Genomic DNA, 18,869 nt, shown 5'->3' on the forward strand with positions numbered 1-18,869 from the left:
CTAAAAGCGTCCTGACTCCTCCCCCCCTTTTTTTTTTTTTTTTTTCACATTGCATTGCACTTTTTGTGACATTTTACTTTTTCTCTCTTATGCTTTTCTTTGTTTTGCTTTTATATGATTGCCTAAACAGAAGAATTTTAGTAAAAGTCAGGGGTTTGGGGGTTTTTTGGGGTTTCGGTTGTGGTTTTTTTTGGTCTGTCTTTTGATTATTTAGTCTTTTATCTACCTGCAAATATTGATCTCTAGTTTACCCTCAAGGAAAATCTGATGGTATTATTTGCAGCGAGATAAAATTATATGTAGAACTAGTTACTAAGTAGTTTATTTAACGTGCAGCAAACCTGTAATTTCAAATCACTTTCCCTCCTGAAAAATCAATTCAGTTGTTTTATTACTTACTTACAAATCTTTACTAACTACAAATTATGTTAGTTAATTCATGACTCAGTTTAATGGAAGATCAGCATTTTGTGAGAGTTTACATTTTTCAACTTTGCATTTGATTTTTAACCCACACAGTGTTAAATAAGAGCGTATGGAGCTTTGGGAAAACTCAGATGCTGACATTGCAGATATCCCAATACCATGAGAGTAACAACCAAATAAAGAATAGAAATGGCTCATATATTAAAAGAGATGGGGTACATAGAAATTAAGGCACGTCAACATAACATGAACAAAGTTATTTCTTCTTTACAAAATGCCTCATCTAAAAATAAATACCATCTAGTCATCACAAATGCCATTGCCATCATGGGGAAAAAATGAAAACAAACTTCCATGCTGCCTTCACCTTTTTTTTTTTTTTTTCAGGAAGGAAAAAAAAAGAAAAACCACTAAAGCAGAAACCAACCAACCAACACCAGTTCTACCTCTGAGACAGCATATACACTACTCAACATGGAAAATGGAGAATGAGAAGATCTGGAATATAAGGGCATGTATCTTTATGGGGGCATTTAAGAAGGTAAGTACATTTAAGTAATAAAAGGCATGGAGCCAAAGCTCTGAATCCACTGTGTGGATACGCATTCAAAAGTGGTGTCATTAGCTCAGTTTAGCTTAATCCTCCTTCATAATAATACACTTTAAACTTTACACCTTAAGTTAATCCATCTTAAGTTCCCCGAGTGTCTCCTTACAGGCTTAATTTAATGCCCAGCTCACATTCTGCCTGACCTTTCCCACAGCCGCAGCACCGTGGGCAGGCAGAGCAGCCGCAGCCAGCCCATCCCCTCCAGCTACTGCTCGGCCCAATTTCTATCTGCTCCTGCAGAGCCTCTTTGGCCACGGCTACCTTGTGTTTACTGGCCACCGAGTTGCTCCCACATCCTCACTGGAACTGAACTGCTGCTGCTTTTCCCTCCTTTCCCCCTGGGAGGAAGATGAGGTGCATACCTCCGCTGGCAAAGCCCTCCAGCCGCCCCAGGGGGGGAGAGGAGTTTGTTCCTGCTGTTGGGTTTCTCTCAATGAACTGCAGCAAACGTGTTCCTAGTTGAGAGACTCCTCGGTACTTGCCCTGGGTTTGGCTTTTTTTTCTCCCCACTTGACCTGGGATCTCCCCCAAGTCCCATGCAATCTCTATGTCCTAGGTCCTCTCATCTCTTCCACCCTTATTCCCAAGCTAACTCGAGATCTCCTACCTTCCTTCCACGGGCAGGCTGCAAGGAGACCAGCTCTGTGGTACTGGCCCAACACCTCAGCCTGCTTCATCCACAACATCTACCCACTGAGAGCTGAATATGCAGATGACAAAGTGGGAAACCAGCCCAACTCCTCCTGTTCCCCTGCTCCCCTTTTACACAGGGGCAAGTGACGAGGCAAACGGCTTGAGCATCCAGCCAAAATGGGACTGGTGCCCCAAATCACCATGGGATGAGCCAGCCAACTACAACAGACATGTTGGATTTGAGCAGTCACACTGGGGGAAAGGGGATAGTTTAAGGAAACTGTTTAAAACAAGGCACCCTAAATACCAAAGCAGTCACATATCTCATTAATACCCTTACGTGACCTCCACAAAAACCAAACGGCCACATCAAAAATTGTGAAACTACAGGCAGGCTGTACAGAAACAACTTGTTATGAATAAGTAACTTATCATTTATGAAGGCATCATAAAGTCTAGTATCGTAAATCTCCTTGTTAAGGATGGAAACTGCAACTCAACTGACCATAACCAAAAAGAGGAACCCACGCATCACGGAATGTTCACTCACAGGCGAAACTCGGCCCCAAACCAAACCTGATACCGTGCTTTATTTACTTTCACATGGATACTATCCAAAGCCGCAGCACAAGGCATCTTCCTAAATTAGACAGGGAAGCGAAGAAAGGGAAAGCTGTGGTGGGTGTTTTGCAGTTTCATCAGTACTCAAGTGGCTTGTTGATAATCCCAAGAAAAACTGGGCAAAGGCATCCCCTTTCACAGCACCTCAGAGGAACAAACGTGCAGCTGACTTCGTCCCTTGGCCTCTGCAGCTCAGAAAAGACTTAGGAAAAGATCAAGCAACACTTGTAGCAAAAGTCTGATGTCAAAGATATTCTCTGTGTTTCCTGATTTTACCTTTTTTCTCCCCTGTATAAGAACTGTTGCCAATTTTATAATCAAGAGCCTCTCCTTTGCCAGACTAAAACCTGTATCCATTTGAAGCCTGCCCATCACTTAAAATGATTTCAGGGAAATTCATAAAGCACGTTACACTGTAACAAAGCCTAAACAAACAAACGCAACACAACAAGAAAACCTGCTAACAGCCTGAAGGTCAAAATCAGTTTGGAAACCTCAGAAAGCAAGGTATGCTTTCCACCACGCCAGAAGGGGTCAGTTTGAACTTGGCAGAGAGAGGAGGGAAACATCACCAGGCACCTTTAGGGCAAGGCAGGCGACCTGTGGCTAAAGGGGGAAAAAGACCGGGGTCATGGGATCACAGAGTCCCTTGTTCAGCCGCTCAAACCATCTAATCAGAACAACCCTTGGCCTGAATTATCCTACCTGCCTTAGGAGGGGTTCACTTGTCTGGAAAAAGGTTTGAGGTTCTTGGGGAAAGAAAAAAATAAATTATTGTATGTAAACAGCAATTTACTCTTTCTTGAGGGAGTATTCTACTTCAACAGCTCCACAATGAAGAACAGTGGGAACAGGACGACACTACCTAGCACAAAACTGAACCTGTTCTGCTGTGCAAGGGGGCAATCACTGCACCGCTTTGTGTGTGGCGGCACCGAGAAACACTGAGCATCATTCTGCTCAACGGACTGTACCCAGACACCTGTTTCCCATCTCAAAGCCATTATAAACGCAACCAAAGTCAGCAGTACTGGAGCAGCATCATTAAGTTATTGCACTGATCAAAATCCAAGCCAAAGTACCTGCAGAATTCAGGAAAATTCAATTATGACTTTTCATTCAGCACTTATTTCTTATTCAGAGCTTTCTAATCTCTGCTCACTCTGCAAGTCACAGCAGAAAGACACAAAAAACATACTCCCTTCAACACACCGCCTTCAACTCTTAAAGCTTTAGAGCCATCTCCTCCCAGGAAGGAAAAAATACCTGTTACATTGCAGCAGTGGCAAATGCGGGCACTCAATCCTGTTGAAATTAACGGCAGTTTCGTCATCAGTTTCTACAGGAGAGAAATTTGGGTCATGCCCATTTTTCCTTTAACTTGTCAGCAAGCTAGCAGAAATAAATACCCCATCTTTGGCACTACTGGTGATGACCTCCTCCTCCTCCTGATAAAGCAGCAGATGCTCTCCCTAAGCAGTAAGGGATAGAGAATACAACTATTGCCCTGCAGTTGGTTAAACTGCCATGGATCAACACAGGCAGGGAATTAGGTGGTTTTTCCAGGAAAGCCTAGGGGTACCATAAAAGTGACAGCCTCAGACGACCACCCTGCTGCCTACACAAGCGCTGGTGGATCCCAGCCAGGTTACAACATCCCAGCCCCTGGCTGCCTGCTCTATTGTGCTGGTGGAAAACACTGTCCTCATACCAGGCCCAGGGAAAAAGACAAACCAAACCAAACTCAAAGTGCCATTGCCTCAGCCCCTAGTGACTGTCTGGGTTTTCAGCACACTCCTATGTTCCCAGGCCATTTGGCTGATACCGCTGAACTGCCTGGTACACCTATTGCCCACGTACACCTCCTTCATCCAGAGGCAGGCAGGTGCCAGCAGTCATGTCTTAAAGCAAAGCTGTGAGACCTGCCACCAAATGTCACCTCAGCATCTCCTGCTGCCCCCAAATCCCTCTGCCCTGTCCCACCTGACTTCAGCCATGGCAAGCATTTCTTCTCTCTACCTAGAAGGTGGGGATTAAAAAAACCCCTGTGCCCTATTAATCTGACACAGCAGCAAGGCCTTGGTGCTACCTTCTATTTTGAAAATAAGCAGGTTTTATGGTGAGATCCTCCTGTGGCACAAGAGTCCTGGAGATGCCTCCTGCTGCTGTGTTCCTGCAGGAATGTGACACGCAACAGGAGAGAGCTGCTCCCTGCAAGGAGGCACAGTATACAAAAAAGACAGATTTCCTGCTCTGAAAACGTTGCCAAAAGAGAAGTACTTAAGCAACAATCTCCCCCCACCAACCCTGCCACAAGAGTTACCAAAGTAAAACATTTAACCCTGCAAGTTTCTCTCCAGGGGACTGGGATGCTGCAGACTGAGGGGTGCGTAGCTGGGAGCACTGGCAGTACAGCAATGACCTTGGCAGAAGAAGCTGATGAACCCAGGACAAAACAGGGATTAGACTGAGGACCACCAGTGCTGAACATGAAGCATCAGACAAGGAAGGTCATTTCACATTAAAACAGATCTACAGACATAGCTGGTATTTCGTGGGCTTTAGCCACTCGCCCATACAGACTTGGCCGTTTTTACACTGAACTTAAAGGAGTCAATTCTGAAAATTAGTATTCTTCCAAGAAAGTTCTCCTGGTGATCCTAGAGAATACAGTCCCAGGTAACTGATACTAAGAAATTTAGAGCTGCTTTAAAGTTTCAGCTAAGTGCCCTCCTGTTATATGCCTATCAACACAGGAACTGGCAGCAGCTCATGGATAATGATTGCCGAAGGATGGTTTCAGCTCCCAATCAGTAACAGAGAACTCGTGCTAAAATCCAACTTAATAACCACCCAGTTATGTAACCCTAAAATCCCAAGCACACCAATAGCAAAAACCCCAAAGTATCTGCTGGAATTAACAGTTAATTATGCAGTTAGCAGAATGCTGATAGCAAATACTCTCTTTTGGTTTGCATTTGCATTCCAAAAGAGACAAATCACAGTTTAAATGAGAAAATACATAATTATGCCTTTACCAAAATGCTTTTTCAATACCGGATTCAATAATAAATTATGATAATGTACACAGGACAATAAATACTCTTTGAAAGTTCATCAGAGAAAGGTATCATCAGCCAAAAAAGGTGCTCATTAGGTATCGTTTTATACATCCACTATGCCAGGGCTCATTGTCACTTGCAGTGGTTCATCAGCAAAATTACTGCTATATTCCACATGCAGCAGCAATTCTCCTCTTGTGCCAACGCCACCTCAGAAATCAAGCTCATGCTGCCATGCAAAGCCTGGCATTTTCTGGAAGTCAACCGAGGCATGCCTTCCTCTCATACCAGTTTAGAGAAACTACTTCCTAATTTTTCTTTTAATCTGGAAGATTAATATTTAACTCTGTAGGGGAAGTAGCAAAAGGAAGCACTATGCATGTGAAAGGCATTTGGAGATGCCACCAAACAGCTCATCCATGTGCAGAAAGAATGAAATTCAGGTAGACACATGAAAGGAACAAACCTCTTCTCTATCCTAGACCTTCCTGCCAATGACCTTGAGAGAAGCGAAAAGACGCCCTCCCAAAAGGCTTGTGGATGTCCCAAAGTCACGGCGAGACAATACTGAGAGCGCATAATTGTGCCAAGTTAAATGTAAAATAATTGGGCAAGTCTTCATGCTAACGTCATAAAAACTAACAGTCAAACCCCTTCAAACACCTCACAAGCTGGAAACCTGCCAGAGCATCCACGGGGCCAACAGACGATCAAGATGAAAAAGAAGTGTTTGAGAAAGATCAGGCCACAGCAGAAAAGTTAAAGAAAATCTTCGCATCAGTGCTCTCTGTAAAGGAGTCCAGGAAGGCTCTGCACCAGAGCCTCCCTTTTCAGTAAGCAAGTGTGAGAACTGGTTTCAGATTAAAGTGTGAGTAGAAAAAGGTTTAGAAAGAAAAAAAAAATACAGTAAAATGAATAGTAATAAATCACCAAGACCAGATGGCATCCATCCATGGGCTGTAAAGTAACTTAAATACAGAATTGCTGAACTACTAACTGTGCTGTGCAGCTTATTGCTTAAATTGACCTTATAAAAGGCGTGGAAGGTGACAAACGTGACTGATTTCTTAAAATGAGCCTGGGAGTGGGGAGGGAGCACTCAAGAGACCAGAGGATTGCAAATCTCGTTTCTACACCTAGCAAAACGATTGAAAGAGGAGCATTAATAGATAAATAAATATGCTATAAGGGAAGAAAGTCAGCGCAGCTTTGGCAAAGAGAGGTCACGTCTCATGGATCTGTGAGAGAGCTCTGACGATAGCACAAGGATGTTCCGGTCGATACCGGCAATGTCTGTACGATGGAAATGCTTTGCACATGCCAGGTCTAGCTGCATCCCACGGCCATATGGGGTGAGACCTAAGCAAACACCAACCCTCTCGTCCTCCTCTCCTCTGCCCTGGTTTCCACACGAAGGAAACTGGGGCATGCAGCTTGGGTACAGGCGGCAATACCGTCTGCCGGCGTGCCAGCATGGGTAATTACTGGTCTAGGACCTCCTGCACGCTGTGCTTTGCATTAGGAGTTATGCGGGGATGCAATCACAGCGAAGTTGGATTTTAAAGGTACCAAAAAGATCTCCTGAAAGCTCTTAAAGAGAGCTTCGGGATAAGGAGGAGGGCTCTTCACGGATTATTAGCAGCTTAAAAATAGGAGACCAAGGGTAATAATAAATGGACATCTCTCTCAAGTAATGGAGGTTACCAGGGAAGTCTCACAGAGCTCCACTCTGGGGCCTGGGCTGAAAACTGTACTCATACATCATCTGAAAAAAATCAGACCTATGGAAGTGACAGAGCTTGCTGATGACTCCAGACGATGAAATCAAGAGCTGCCTGTGAAAAACTGCTGAAAAACCTTGCAAAACTGTGCGGCTGGCTGACAAAATGGAAGGTGAAAATCACTTAATTGCAAGGCAATGCAGATGGTATAATCATCTTCCATCATACATACAAAATAACTGGATCTAAATTAACAAACATCACACAAAAAAGAGAGCTAAGTGTAACTTGGAACAGGTTTTTGGGGCTTCTGTCTCTTGAAAATGCTTGGTCAGCATTTACTAATGGTCAAAAAAAGCAAAGGGTGAGAGAAGGAGAGTCGAGAGCAAGACAGAAATCGTAATTTTGCTACTGTGTAAATCCACTGCACTCTGAACATGGCGTGTCACTCTGGTCTCCTCCCAAAATTAATGCAACAGGCTAGTAAAAGCACTGAGGGAGGAGAGGAGGATGGCCAGGGGTAGCAGACTACTGACATACAAGGGGAGATTAAATTGACTAGCTGATTCTTCAGCTCATAGAAGAAACGATGGGACTTGACGAAGACCTATTAAGTGATTAGTGGAATACACAGGATGAAAAGGCAACACAGAATCATTTGGCTGGAAAAGACCTTTAAGATCATGGAGTCCAACCATACCTGTCCACTACTAAACCATGTCCCTAAGCACCTCGTTTACCAGTCTTTTAAGTATCTCCAGGGATGGGGACTTGACCGCTTCCCCTGGGCAGCCCGTTCCAATGCCTGATAACCTTTTCGATGAAGACATTTTTCCTAATATCCAATCTAAACCTCCCCTGGAGCAACTTGAGGCTGTTTCCTCTCATCCTATTGCTTGTTACCAGGGAGCAGAGACCAACCCCCACCTCACTACAGCCTTCTGTCAGACAGTTGTAGAGGCTGATAAGGTCTCCCCTCAGTCTCCTCCAGGCTGAACAACCCCAGTTCCTTCAGTTGCTCCTCATCAGACTTGTGCTCCAGACCCCTCACCAGCTTTGTTGCTCTCCTCTGGACATGTTCCAGTACCTCAATGTCCTTCTTGTAGAGAGGGGCCCGAAACTGAACACAGGATATGAGGTGCGGCCTCACCAGTGCTGTGTACAGGGGACTCAGCATATATCCGCTGTTCAGAAATATTCCACTCAGAATATATCCACTATTACTACATACACAAGAATGAAGTAGCACTCCATTAAATTATCAGCTACCTGCTTTAGAAACATCTCCAACAAACAAACATGCATAATTAAATTGCAGAAGCGACTGCCACAGAACATTTTAGATGTCAAGATTATAAATGTATTCAAAAAGGTATCAGGCAAACTCACAGAAGAAAGAAAGGTTATTAAGCACAACTGTCCAAACGCAATCTCCCATTCTGAAAGTACCTAGGTCACTGACTGCTGGAATAGGCAAATGAAGAAATATTTTACCCTTGTCCTGATCTTACACTTTTTTTGCGACTGGCCAGTTCAAAGGATGAGGAACTGTGCTAGGCGGACCTTTCTTCTGACAGTTTTCACATTCTTAAGGATCTCCTTAAAACCACTTTAACTCCTGTTTTCCTTTACAGTATCACAATTTTTAGTTTTAACTAAAACACCCTAGAAATTTAAGACGCATTTAGTGCTAAAGGCACTAAAAGGCAGAGCCTTTAGAAATTTATGCAATGAAGTTTAATGTATTGCTTTGCCCAACCATTGACCTGTTTGCAAAGCAAAAGCAAAATAAAGCTTGGAAAATCTAGCTGAAGCATATTACATCTATTTTGTACAGGTATGACAGTAGGTCTTCAAAATTTCCTTCTGTATCTGCACTGTTTTGGGGTCGGTACATAACAAAATCCTCTTATATATGTCTCTGGATGGGAACTGAGCTGCACTTTATGAAAAAATAAATAATAATAATAAAAATAATAATGTGTATATAAAAGAATTACTGATGAAGATATCCACTTCTCACTGCACAGACAGTTTAGATTGTATGAATGCCGTACTCCTCTTCAAAGTAATACATGCAAGCAAAAATCATGCAGGGAGGAATATCAAGGAGTACTTGCTGACTTTTTAACAAGACCAGCGATCACACAATTTATCAGCCAAGAATGAACATTGACAAGTCTTATCAACAATCATTGCGGCAATACTAATTAAAAATGAGGGATTTGGAGATGGCCAGTTGAAAGAGATTACAAAAATGCACCTAAATTTAGACACTACAGGATTAACAGATTGCAAAAAAACGCAAAAGGGTTAACAGCCATCCTCCTGCAAAATGTGAACAGGGAAAAAGTAATCTTTTAAACAATAAAAGAAGTTACTTATTGGCTTTATCACCACTCACGGGTGATCTAAATAATCACCCCCCCCCGCCCTGAGGTTATATAAGGTTAAAAAAAAAAAAATCTGCTGTTCTTAAATATTCAGCTTATTCTATTACGTTTATCTTCCTGCTGTTACTATAGAAATCAGAATACCAGAAAGACTTAACAGGCTTCAGCACTGAAAGGGCACAGAGAGGCAGCTGCATCCTTGCACTCCCTTATGCAATACCAAATCCTCATGGTCCCAACCTCCACAAGTATATTATGAGAGGGTATTATAAACATAATGAAAAGACAATAAACATGCTATTTACTAATAAAATACACATAATTAATAAAGGTAGGTTTAAAATATTAGCTATTCAGCTGAACTACATATTAATTCTTAATTTAATTTTACCATTTTCCTCGATGTTACAAAATCCTCTGCCCGTTCACATCCCATGACAATATTAGCACAGAAACTTCACAGAAATCCCCGTGTCCTGAAACTATTTTTCTGTCTCCCTCTACCCTCAATCAACTTTCTCATTTGAAAAATGTATTCTCTATTTTTCCTCTATTGCCAATATCAACCTCTGTCTACTTTTAAATTTTAAAACCTCACACTTGGGGCAATCACCAAAGGCATAGCATGAAAGATCCTTGCAACACTACATTTTTATTTTACTGAAAGTTAAATCTTGCACTTTAAAGGAAGTATTTATATTAATCTGTAGTAACCTTTGTTAGTTTGTTAAACTACATTACATACCTAGTATTATTGGGTTATTTAGAAATATCTGGAGTAGATGATTGAATTTTATAAGGAAAAAGCCATCCACTAGAAAAGTGGCCAGTAGTGGCACAAGTGCCTGAAATGGCAATACTGAAAGGACAGCCACTTCTTAGTTCAATATCTATAGCCTGAAGCTTTGCCTTATCAGTCAAAAGCACCGACCAATATGTCAATCGGTATATTCTGCTCTTAATGTTTTGTATATAATTTTCAGTAAACCGCAGCCTCTGTAAGGACTGAGCTGCGTATGATGTTATACAATGATTTCAGAGATGGGAAAAAAAAGACATCACTGATCCAAATGCTTGTGAAAACAGGCCCCAGTTTTTAGACTCAGTTCACTTTAATAATTTTGGGTACCTCATGCAATGCCTAGTGCCGTTTTTATCAGGCAAACACTCAAGTCCTTGACTAGGATAAAAATCTCAGTAAAAATCTGGTGACAGTTAGAAGGTGGCACAACGGCCAGGAAATTCAGAACCTGCACACTTGCGCATCTATGATTTACTCTTTATGCTGCAGATGACAAACCAAGAAAAATCAAAGGAGCAAGAAAACACACAGCACATTAGTCATTCAGTGCATTTGCAAAATACTGCTGAAATATTGATGCTGTACTTTAATGTACTAAAGTGTCTCAGCATTACTGAACTCTCTCAGTATCCCACATCATTGCTATTTTACAGCTAGATAATGCTGGAATGGTAAATAAGATGATGTAGGTAAATTTCCAAAAATAGCAAATGATTTTGGACTTGATTCTCTTCTTCAAAAGTCCCCAAGGATTTAGAAGTCTACAAAGAGACCAAGTAAAGCCTAAAATCAAAAGAAAAATCGAGACCTGGAGGGGAACTCCAGCGTCAGGCTGGCCCTCTGGTTTCTTTATGCCAGCAGAAACCAATACGTGCCACAGACGCACAGTTTGATTTTTAATATTCATCAGCAACGCCATCAGCTGGGGTTTTGCCCTATGGAGAGATGAAAAGCCACCATCCCTCTTCCTCGGGGGAAGGGATGGATAAGCAGGGCAGCTTGCCATGAGGGATGCAGTTTCCATCCTCCAGCTGGGACAGGGATATGTGCTGGGAGCACAAGCCGTGGCCCTGAAGGCAGCCCATGTCCCACTCGCTCCTGCTGGTTTCCCACGTCAGGGGAGCAAGGATCCCCGCCGCGCCACGTCTTGGCTCCTGCTGGGTTTCTGTTGGCAGTGCTGCACTCGTAAATGCTTTTTATCCCTTCCCAAGCGTCTGAGAGGTTGCCAAGCCGATGCCCTGACTTAATGTATGGGTGGAAGCAGATACCTGGGAAGTTGCCACCACTAGCCGGCGGGACAGCAACTGCCCGAGCCCGTCACAGAAATGTAAGCAAGAAGGAGCATCCCTTGCCTTCCTCTGGGATTTAGGCATCTGACTTCTGCATTGCAAACACATAAACTCCTACTGTTGAAAGACTCGGATAATCAGATTTCTTCTAGGATTTAAACTGTCACGCTGCCTCTTTTCAAAAACATTGGGGACTTTTCCTTCAAAAGGACACAGCCAGAGAAAGCAATAGTTTTAGCTATTAGTTCAATGATTAATTCATCCAGTAAGGGAGAGACCAAGGGAATTTGAAACTAATTTCCCTACCTTCCAGGACCACGTCTTAAAAATCACGTTTTAGGCTGTTCCCTCTAGCAAACAGTTGATTTTGCAGAGCTTCAGACAGAATCCCCGAAAATGAGCTAAGCATTAAAAAACATTGTATTTTGCTACATCCCTTGCTTTGTTCCCGCACCCCTTCCAAGCAGCACCACTCAGTTTCCTGCTTTCAATTGTGTATAATTTTACCAGTTTAATGCTCTGGACTTAAATTGTCCATGCATATGCCTTGCCTCAGGTTGAATTAGATTAGAAAATTTCAGCTAAAGTCTTTGGTTAAGTCTTAAGAGAAATGTTTTCCCTCCCTCAAGTTAAATAAACAGCAGCCATTTTTTTTCTGTGGGATTTCTGTTACTTTGCAGCAGGAACCTGAAATGCCTCAGAGCTTAGGTCTTGAATCGGGGAGAGTCTTTCGCCACGTCTTAAGAAAATCTTCCCCATTAATATCTCTCTGTTCTCCCAAATCCCTAGATCCGTTCAAGGTAAGGCTTCCTCACCGGCAACAAATGAAGCAAAAATCCAACAGTCTCTCACTACATAATCCTGTATCATCCTTACAACTCATCCAACCTGATCAATACAAAAAGGAAGGCGTCACACGGGAAAAATATTACGGGATAACATAACTTAAAGGTTTGGTTATGGATATAGTCTTCAAAGCACGTACACAAAGGGCTCAAACTACCATTTCACAGACCACCTTAATTTTGGGATTTTGCGACTTCTCGGATTTGAGCTTGCAGCCTTAAGAACTTTATTGAAACACCTTTTGAGTGTTACTAGGTATGCAAGAGTCAGCCTTTTAAGATTGTCTACCTGCAATAGGAATTATGCAGTGTCACACACGTGACAGTCTTTTAAGGCTTTACTGTGGATTAAAACCAAAGCTACATATATAAAATATTAGTTTTGATTACAACTACTACACTACAAAAGAAATTGATTAAAAAACCTCCACATACTGCAACGCACACACACACACCATAAAATACATGGGTCTATTTTATGCCTCTTTTCAGGCTGTTTTAGGCATTTCTGTAACAAGCTGAGTGGCCATTTTCTTATCCCTCAGTTCACATCTTCGCATTTACTTAAGCCCAATTAAAGCAATGGGATAGATGCATGATCCATAAAGATAAACAGTTCACTTAATTAGATATGTAACATGACTAAATGAAGGCAGACAAATATTTCCAGCCTTCCATAAGCCTAACAGGAAATCACATATGAGTAGGGAGGCATTTTGTACCATATTTGTACGACCAAAGGTACATTTAACAGCTATTAACAACAGAGATCCTCATTTGTTATTCGCCTTGTTTACAGGCCTTCAGAATAAGAAAGAAAACAAGATCATCTATCATGGCCTTCCAGAAACATTACAACTTCCTTTTATTCACCATAGTTAAGAGTAAACGGAAAACTCATTTAACATAAAACAAAGCAACATAATTCTGTTAATGCCAACCTGTACTTTCACTCTTTTTTAACTGTTCATTGAAGAAAATGGTGAACCCTCTGGGGCACTGAGTGCATGCTACTGGCCAGGGACCTTCCTAATTACTTCTTGCACAGAGACGGGAAATGACCTCTCTAGACACAATATGAAGAAATACCACGAAAATCTTGGCCAGGTGGTAACAGGTACATAAATCATCTCAAGCCAGCAGAAGGAAAAGTCATTTGAAAGCATCTCTCTCTCATTCTGCATCAACTAATACGTGCCCTAAAATGCCAAGGGCAGGAAAACACTCAAAAACTTGCACCAAGTGAACCTTAGGGAAGTTTGATAAGCCTTGTGGCACAGAAATGAAGGCCTGTGTTTGTAACTACACAACGCATTTCCAAGTTCATGGTACTCAAAAAGTAAAGGAAAGACCCGCCTTCAGCAACTCCAGAGCAAAGCTTCAAAGCGGTGTATTTTCACAAACAGGAATATATATGTATTATGTTTTGTGCTTATCTGAATGCTTTCTACACTGAACTGTATTGGCTGACTTGTACGATTCCAGTAATTCACCTCTGACCTTATGTCAAAATTGGGAAAAACACTGCATCTCTTGAACTTGGAATCACAAAATTATTTAGCCTGGGAGGGACCTCTGGAGGTCTCAAGTCCAACCCCCTACTTGCAGCAGGGGTAATGTCAAAGTTGGAGCAGGCTGCTCGGGGCTTTGCCCAGTCAGGGCTTGGACATCTTCAAAGACAGAGACTCCAGGATCTCCTCTGGGCACCCACTCTGCTATTTCACCTTCTCATGAAATTTTTTCTCCTGCTGCCCAGGAGGCAGTTTGTTGTCCCAGACTGCAATCGCAGACTCTCATCCTTCCACTGGGCACCTCCATGAAGAGTCTGACTCCATCTTTTCTACAACAACTCATCAGGAAGTTGAAGGCCGCAATGAAATCCCCACTGCAGCACGGTCTTCTCCTGGCTGCACAAGCCCAGCTCCCTCGCTGCCCCAGCAAGCCCCCAACCAACTTGGCCAACCTCCATGGGGCGCTCTGCAGTTTCTCAACAACTTTCCTGTGCTGAGGAGCCCAAAAGTCAGACTCCAAATGCAGTCTTCACAACTACCACGCTGAGCGGCAACTCGAGAAACTTGGAACAAATGTCTCCCACAATTCCTATCGAGTATGAAACGTAAGCAAAGTGAGAAAACCCCCCTCATTCCAGAGATGTGTCCATTACCATTCTGGAATAAGCACTGAACTCCTACCCTTCTACCTACGAGGAGGTTTCTTGTCCCAATTCACTACTTCAAAAGCCCCTGTCCCAGATCTCACAGCTCAACACAGCTCCTAGCAATTTGTTTTTCTTCTTTTTAGAAACACACGCCTTTTGTAGCTACCTTTGGTAGCTCCGCAATGAGTACACTGTTAAATATGTGGATGACGTGACCACTATCTTACATACGTATCTGGTTTTGAATGTTTTTGTTTTGCGCTCCATGACATTGCACTCCTTTTCTTGACTGGATCCCACCCTCAATCTCAGTGTTCTGCAGGCACCTACCTTCAAGGCTTAGAGCATAAAACTCACAATTGATCTCAACTTCTGGAAGCTGCTTCTAGCTGCAGCATCAGGAATGCTAGCAATGCACATACACTTTTATTTGCAAGCGGGATTGATTTCCCTGTCCAATAAATTTTGGCCCTCTGACTGACTTCTTCAGATGAGGGAAAGCTGTTTCTGTGTTTGAACTTGTAGTCTAAATTTCCCCAGGAGAACGAAACTCTTCGAAGTTCACATTTTCACTTAGCTTTAGATACAGATACTTTTTCTGTGATGATTCTCCAATGTCCAAGTCACAGTAGAGGTGCTTTCAACACAGAAAATGGCTGACACTACATTTTCAACCACATGTGGTGACTCACCAGTTCCTCCTCTTAAAAAAAACCCAAACCAACACATAACCAAACAAACTAAATGATCCCCACTTGACATTCTTCACTGCTTTGGGACCAAACTCAAACGCATTAATTATTTAGGAATTCCTAAATCAAAGACAGACTATTAAGATGGACAACGACAAAGCACCTTCTCCCAGAAAAAAATTTCAGAACACTTCAGGAAATTGAACAGTAAGTTATTTTTTTGTTCATTCTTTTCCTGTGGTGTTTTGTTGTTTTTTTTTTTTCCCTTCAAGAGCACCCATATCCTATTGATTATGTCTCATTTTTACCTCTAGAAAAAAATAATACCTTCTAGGATAAGCATATGACGTGACCTTAGTTTGACTGCCTATGTATTCACTTAAATTTTGATTTTACTGGCTTGGAATAAACACTAGGCGAATAAAACTAAATTATACTCATCAAAAGCAAAGCACTAAAACGCAAACTTAAAAGTATGAAGGAACACACATACTCAGAAGGAATGCTTCCTTGGTTGATCCTTCCTTTTGTCTGAATTCATCATAAAAGAAGTTATGTTTCATTACTGAAAAAACATTTTGGCTTCTTTCATGGTTGCAAAGAAGGGTAATTAAGACTGTCAAGAAAACACATTGAACAGCTGTATATTGTTAACAAAAGCACCATTATACGACTGCTCTGAAAAAAACTGGCAGTTTAAACATTCACATTTCCTAGAATTTAGATATTTTTCCAAGCTCCAGTAGATACCAAAAAATGTTTTTCTCTATAAATCTTGGTTGTGTATCAGTCATATTTCAAGCCAGCAGGATGGTCCTAGTTTGAGAACACATCCACATACATAAGGAGAAGCGGATGGCGGTATCAAAGCTTCGCCAATTGAAAACTGAGTCACTGAAAAAAAAAAGAAAAAAAAAAAAGCTACTTTTTAAGCTGGAATTAGCTGAAATTTTCTTACAACTGCAGGTATGCCTGCAGTCCAACCAAATAAAGACAGAGTAATCCTTCCAGCCTGCATTGAAAAGGACCATTAAGGAATACTTACTCATTGAAGATCAGGTCTGGAGCAAAATAGAGGAACTGGCTGTTTGTATGTTTGTACGATCTCCAACTCAAGGCAAACGATGACAGACACATCCATGAATACTGAATTAAAGTAATTTGGTCCTCGAGAGGCAAGTTTCTAAATCCTAGAGATCAAACCAGAAAATACCCATGAACTACTGTGCACTCTACAAGGGTTGGCCAAACCATCACTGAATACATTGCTCACTATTTTTCTAGTATTAACAAACAAGAGCAACACTCCCACAAAATATACTTCTGCAAAAACAAAACTGTAATTTTTCATTCCACTGACAAAACACGTTTTCTTCTTAAGAGGCTATTATTCAAAATGAAAGCTTTTTAAATATTGATCACAGACATAGGAAACAAACATTACATAAATCAAAAAACTCAACAATCTTCTCTCAGATGTTCATCTCACACACACCTGTGAGGGTTTTCAACACAGCCCACAGATTAAAGATGCCATTTGTCAAGCAAATAGTTCATTAAGCTAAAAGAAACACCGTTCACCAAATGCCTCAGGGTCCTACCTGGAAGTATCTTTGCCCACTTCACCACCTGAATCATCTGCTTGCCGGCCAGGCGGTTTAAGGTGGAAAGCAGGTACTCCGCTGTGTCTGCCTTCGTGCTGTCATATCCCGCGTACACGATCTCCGGCTCAATGCTTTCAAGGATCTTAACAGGAGAGGGCGTAAGTGCTGGTGAGAGAGCAGACATGTGGGGGACAAGTGCTGTGTTTACAGAGGGCTCAGTCACGGGTGCGATGTACGTTGTCCCTTCCTCGGGGCTCTGGGGCGGTGGCTGCTGCCGCTGCTGTGGCTGCTCCTCATGCATCCCTTTCAATTTCCCCAACTTTTTGGACTTCCGGGCTGTGAAGATGAGCAACACAAGAACCAAGTCAGTACAGAATCTCAAAGTTCTCAAGTGGAACAGGTGCAGAACCTTAAGTAAAACCTCACTACCTGCAGCATCGTTACGCTGGAAAAAGGACCAGAAGACATGTGTAAGCTCATTTTTGTTGCTTTACTGGATGTTTTTATAAGTGACAGAACATCCAGTATCTGTCTCCATACAGACATGCATACAACGTCCGAGTTACTGTGGTTGGTGCCGATTAAACATTTCAGAAGTTTATTTGTTTTGTAGCTTAAATGAATCACTTATCACCCACAAGTCTGCAATCCATGTTCTCCATTGTATTTGGTCACCAAAAGAAATCTGCCTGGCAATGCCTAAAATTAGCAGACCTGGCACCCTCCTAAGCTTCTGAGTCCTAGTGCCTATCCTGGCTGTGCCTCAACTTGAAACGTAGTTAATCCATTTTGAACAACCTAAGCTAGTCAAATCCCTTTGCTTTTGCTCCCTTGGTACTTCCAGAAGAGCTCTGCCCCCTTCTGTAGAGTAGTTCTGAAATAACGCTAAAAATATTTACCCTGTTACAGAAAAAACCCTGAGCGTTGTGTAACACCTTTCTCACTGCTATCAACATTTCCCTAACGGTTTACCTTCCCTTTTTTTTTTTTCCTTTTCTTTTTTCTTTAATGCTGCTCTCCCTTACTTTTCTTTAGTAAGTATTCTTAGAAGACAGCAACGCTAGTGTGCTTCCACTCTTTGCAGAGATGCCAGCCATTCTCTGTGGGTTGCCTTCCCAATTTTGCTATGTGAAGCATGGATACATAAGCATGGGGAAAGTCCTGCTCCCACCCCAGTAAAATGATCTTGTGGCACGAGGAAAGAATTGGAAATAAAAAGCAGGACAATTAAGTAGAAAAAACCAAAACACACACACAAAAAAACCCAAACGAAAATCCCATCCTCCCCCTTTTCACAGTAGGAAAACATAACTAAAATAATCTTTACAATTAATAAATAATGAACTAAATTTAAATGTTCGCAGCTCTTTCAGGGTAACTTCTCTCAAATACAGTCTTTCTTATCTATCTGTACACAGCTAAAACCTTCGTCTGAACTTTTATCTTCTCATCTCTTGATTACTGCAACACCCCTTTTACTGTCATCAGTAAATGCAAGTCTATCTCACTCCTACTTAGGATACTACTGCAAACACCCTCCTTAGTCCATGCCCTGTCCCAAGTCTATCTCCTCAAGTTTTTTCCCATCATCAATTCCCTTTCCTATCTTTCCTTAAATATAGTGCCTTTTCTGCAGTTTCAGGATGCTTTCTGGCCAACCTCTATCTCGCCCTTCCTCTCTTCTCCATTATCGAAACGTTCACTTCCACTCCAGCTCAGCATGCCAGGCCACTGCCTCCTGGGAAGTTTTCAAAGCTTGCTCTACGTGCTTCTTCCTACTCTTCTTATTCCAGTGCAGAAAACTCCCCTCAAAGATCCACGGAACCACCTCATTACTCTTCCACAAGCTCCACAAATCCCACATTTTAAGAAAACCTTCCTCAACAGCGGAGCTGCTGTTGCCCCGAGACCATTGCTGGCGAGAGCAGCCATGAGTGTTTTACTGTTTCCTTGAAATTGGGGCTGCCTGCCCAGACCCAGCAGCTGCGACTGAGCTCATTGCGCCTGCGAAGC

The 18,869-nt window shown here is 42.2% G+C and overlaps 1 protein-coding gene across 2 annotated transcripts in view; it reads right to left on the bottom strand.

The window, feature by feature from the left end:
* The window catches only part of NR3C2 (nuclear receptor subfamily 3 group C member 2), a 208,062-nt gene that overhangs the window by 17,818 nt on the left and 171,375 nt on the right, over window positions 1-18,869 (bottom strand). Inside the window, exons 4-5 of one of the 2 annotated variants that reach the window (XM_009643645.2) lie at window positions 16,854-17,192; window positions 16,298-16,442 (exon numbers count right to left, since the gene is read on the bottom strand). In XM_009643645.2, coding sequence (XP_009641940.1) covers window positions 16,298-16,442; window positions 16,854-17,192 — 484 coding nt within the window. The remainder of the gene's footprint in view (window positions 1-16,297; window positions 16,443-16,853; window positions 17,193-18,869) is intronic. The other variant, XM_009643646.2, reaches the window with a different exon arrangement.

The sequence above is a fragment of the Egretta garzetta genome, unplaced genomic scaffold, assembly GCF_000687185.1.
Source record: "Egretta garzetta isolate BGI_Z169 unplaced genomic scaffold, ASM68718v1 scaffold258, whole genome shotgun sequence".
Classification (NCBI taxonomy): domain Eukaryota; kingdom Metazoa; phylum Chordata; class Aves; order Pelecaniformes; family Ardeidae; genus Egretta; species Egretta garzetta.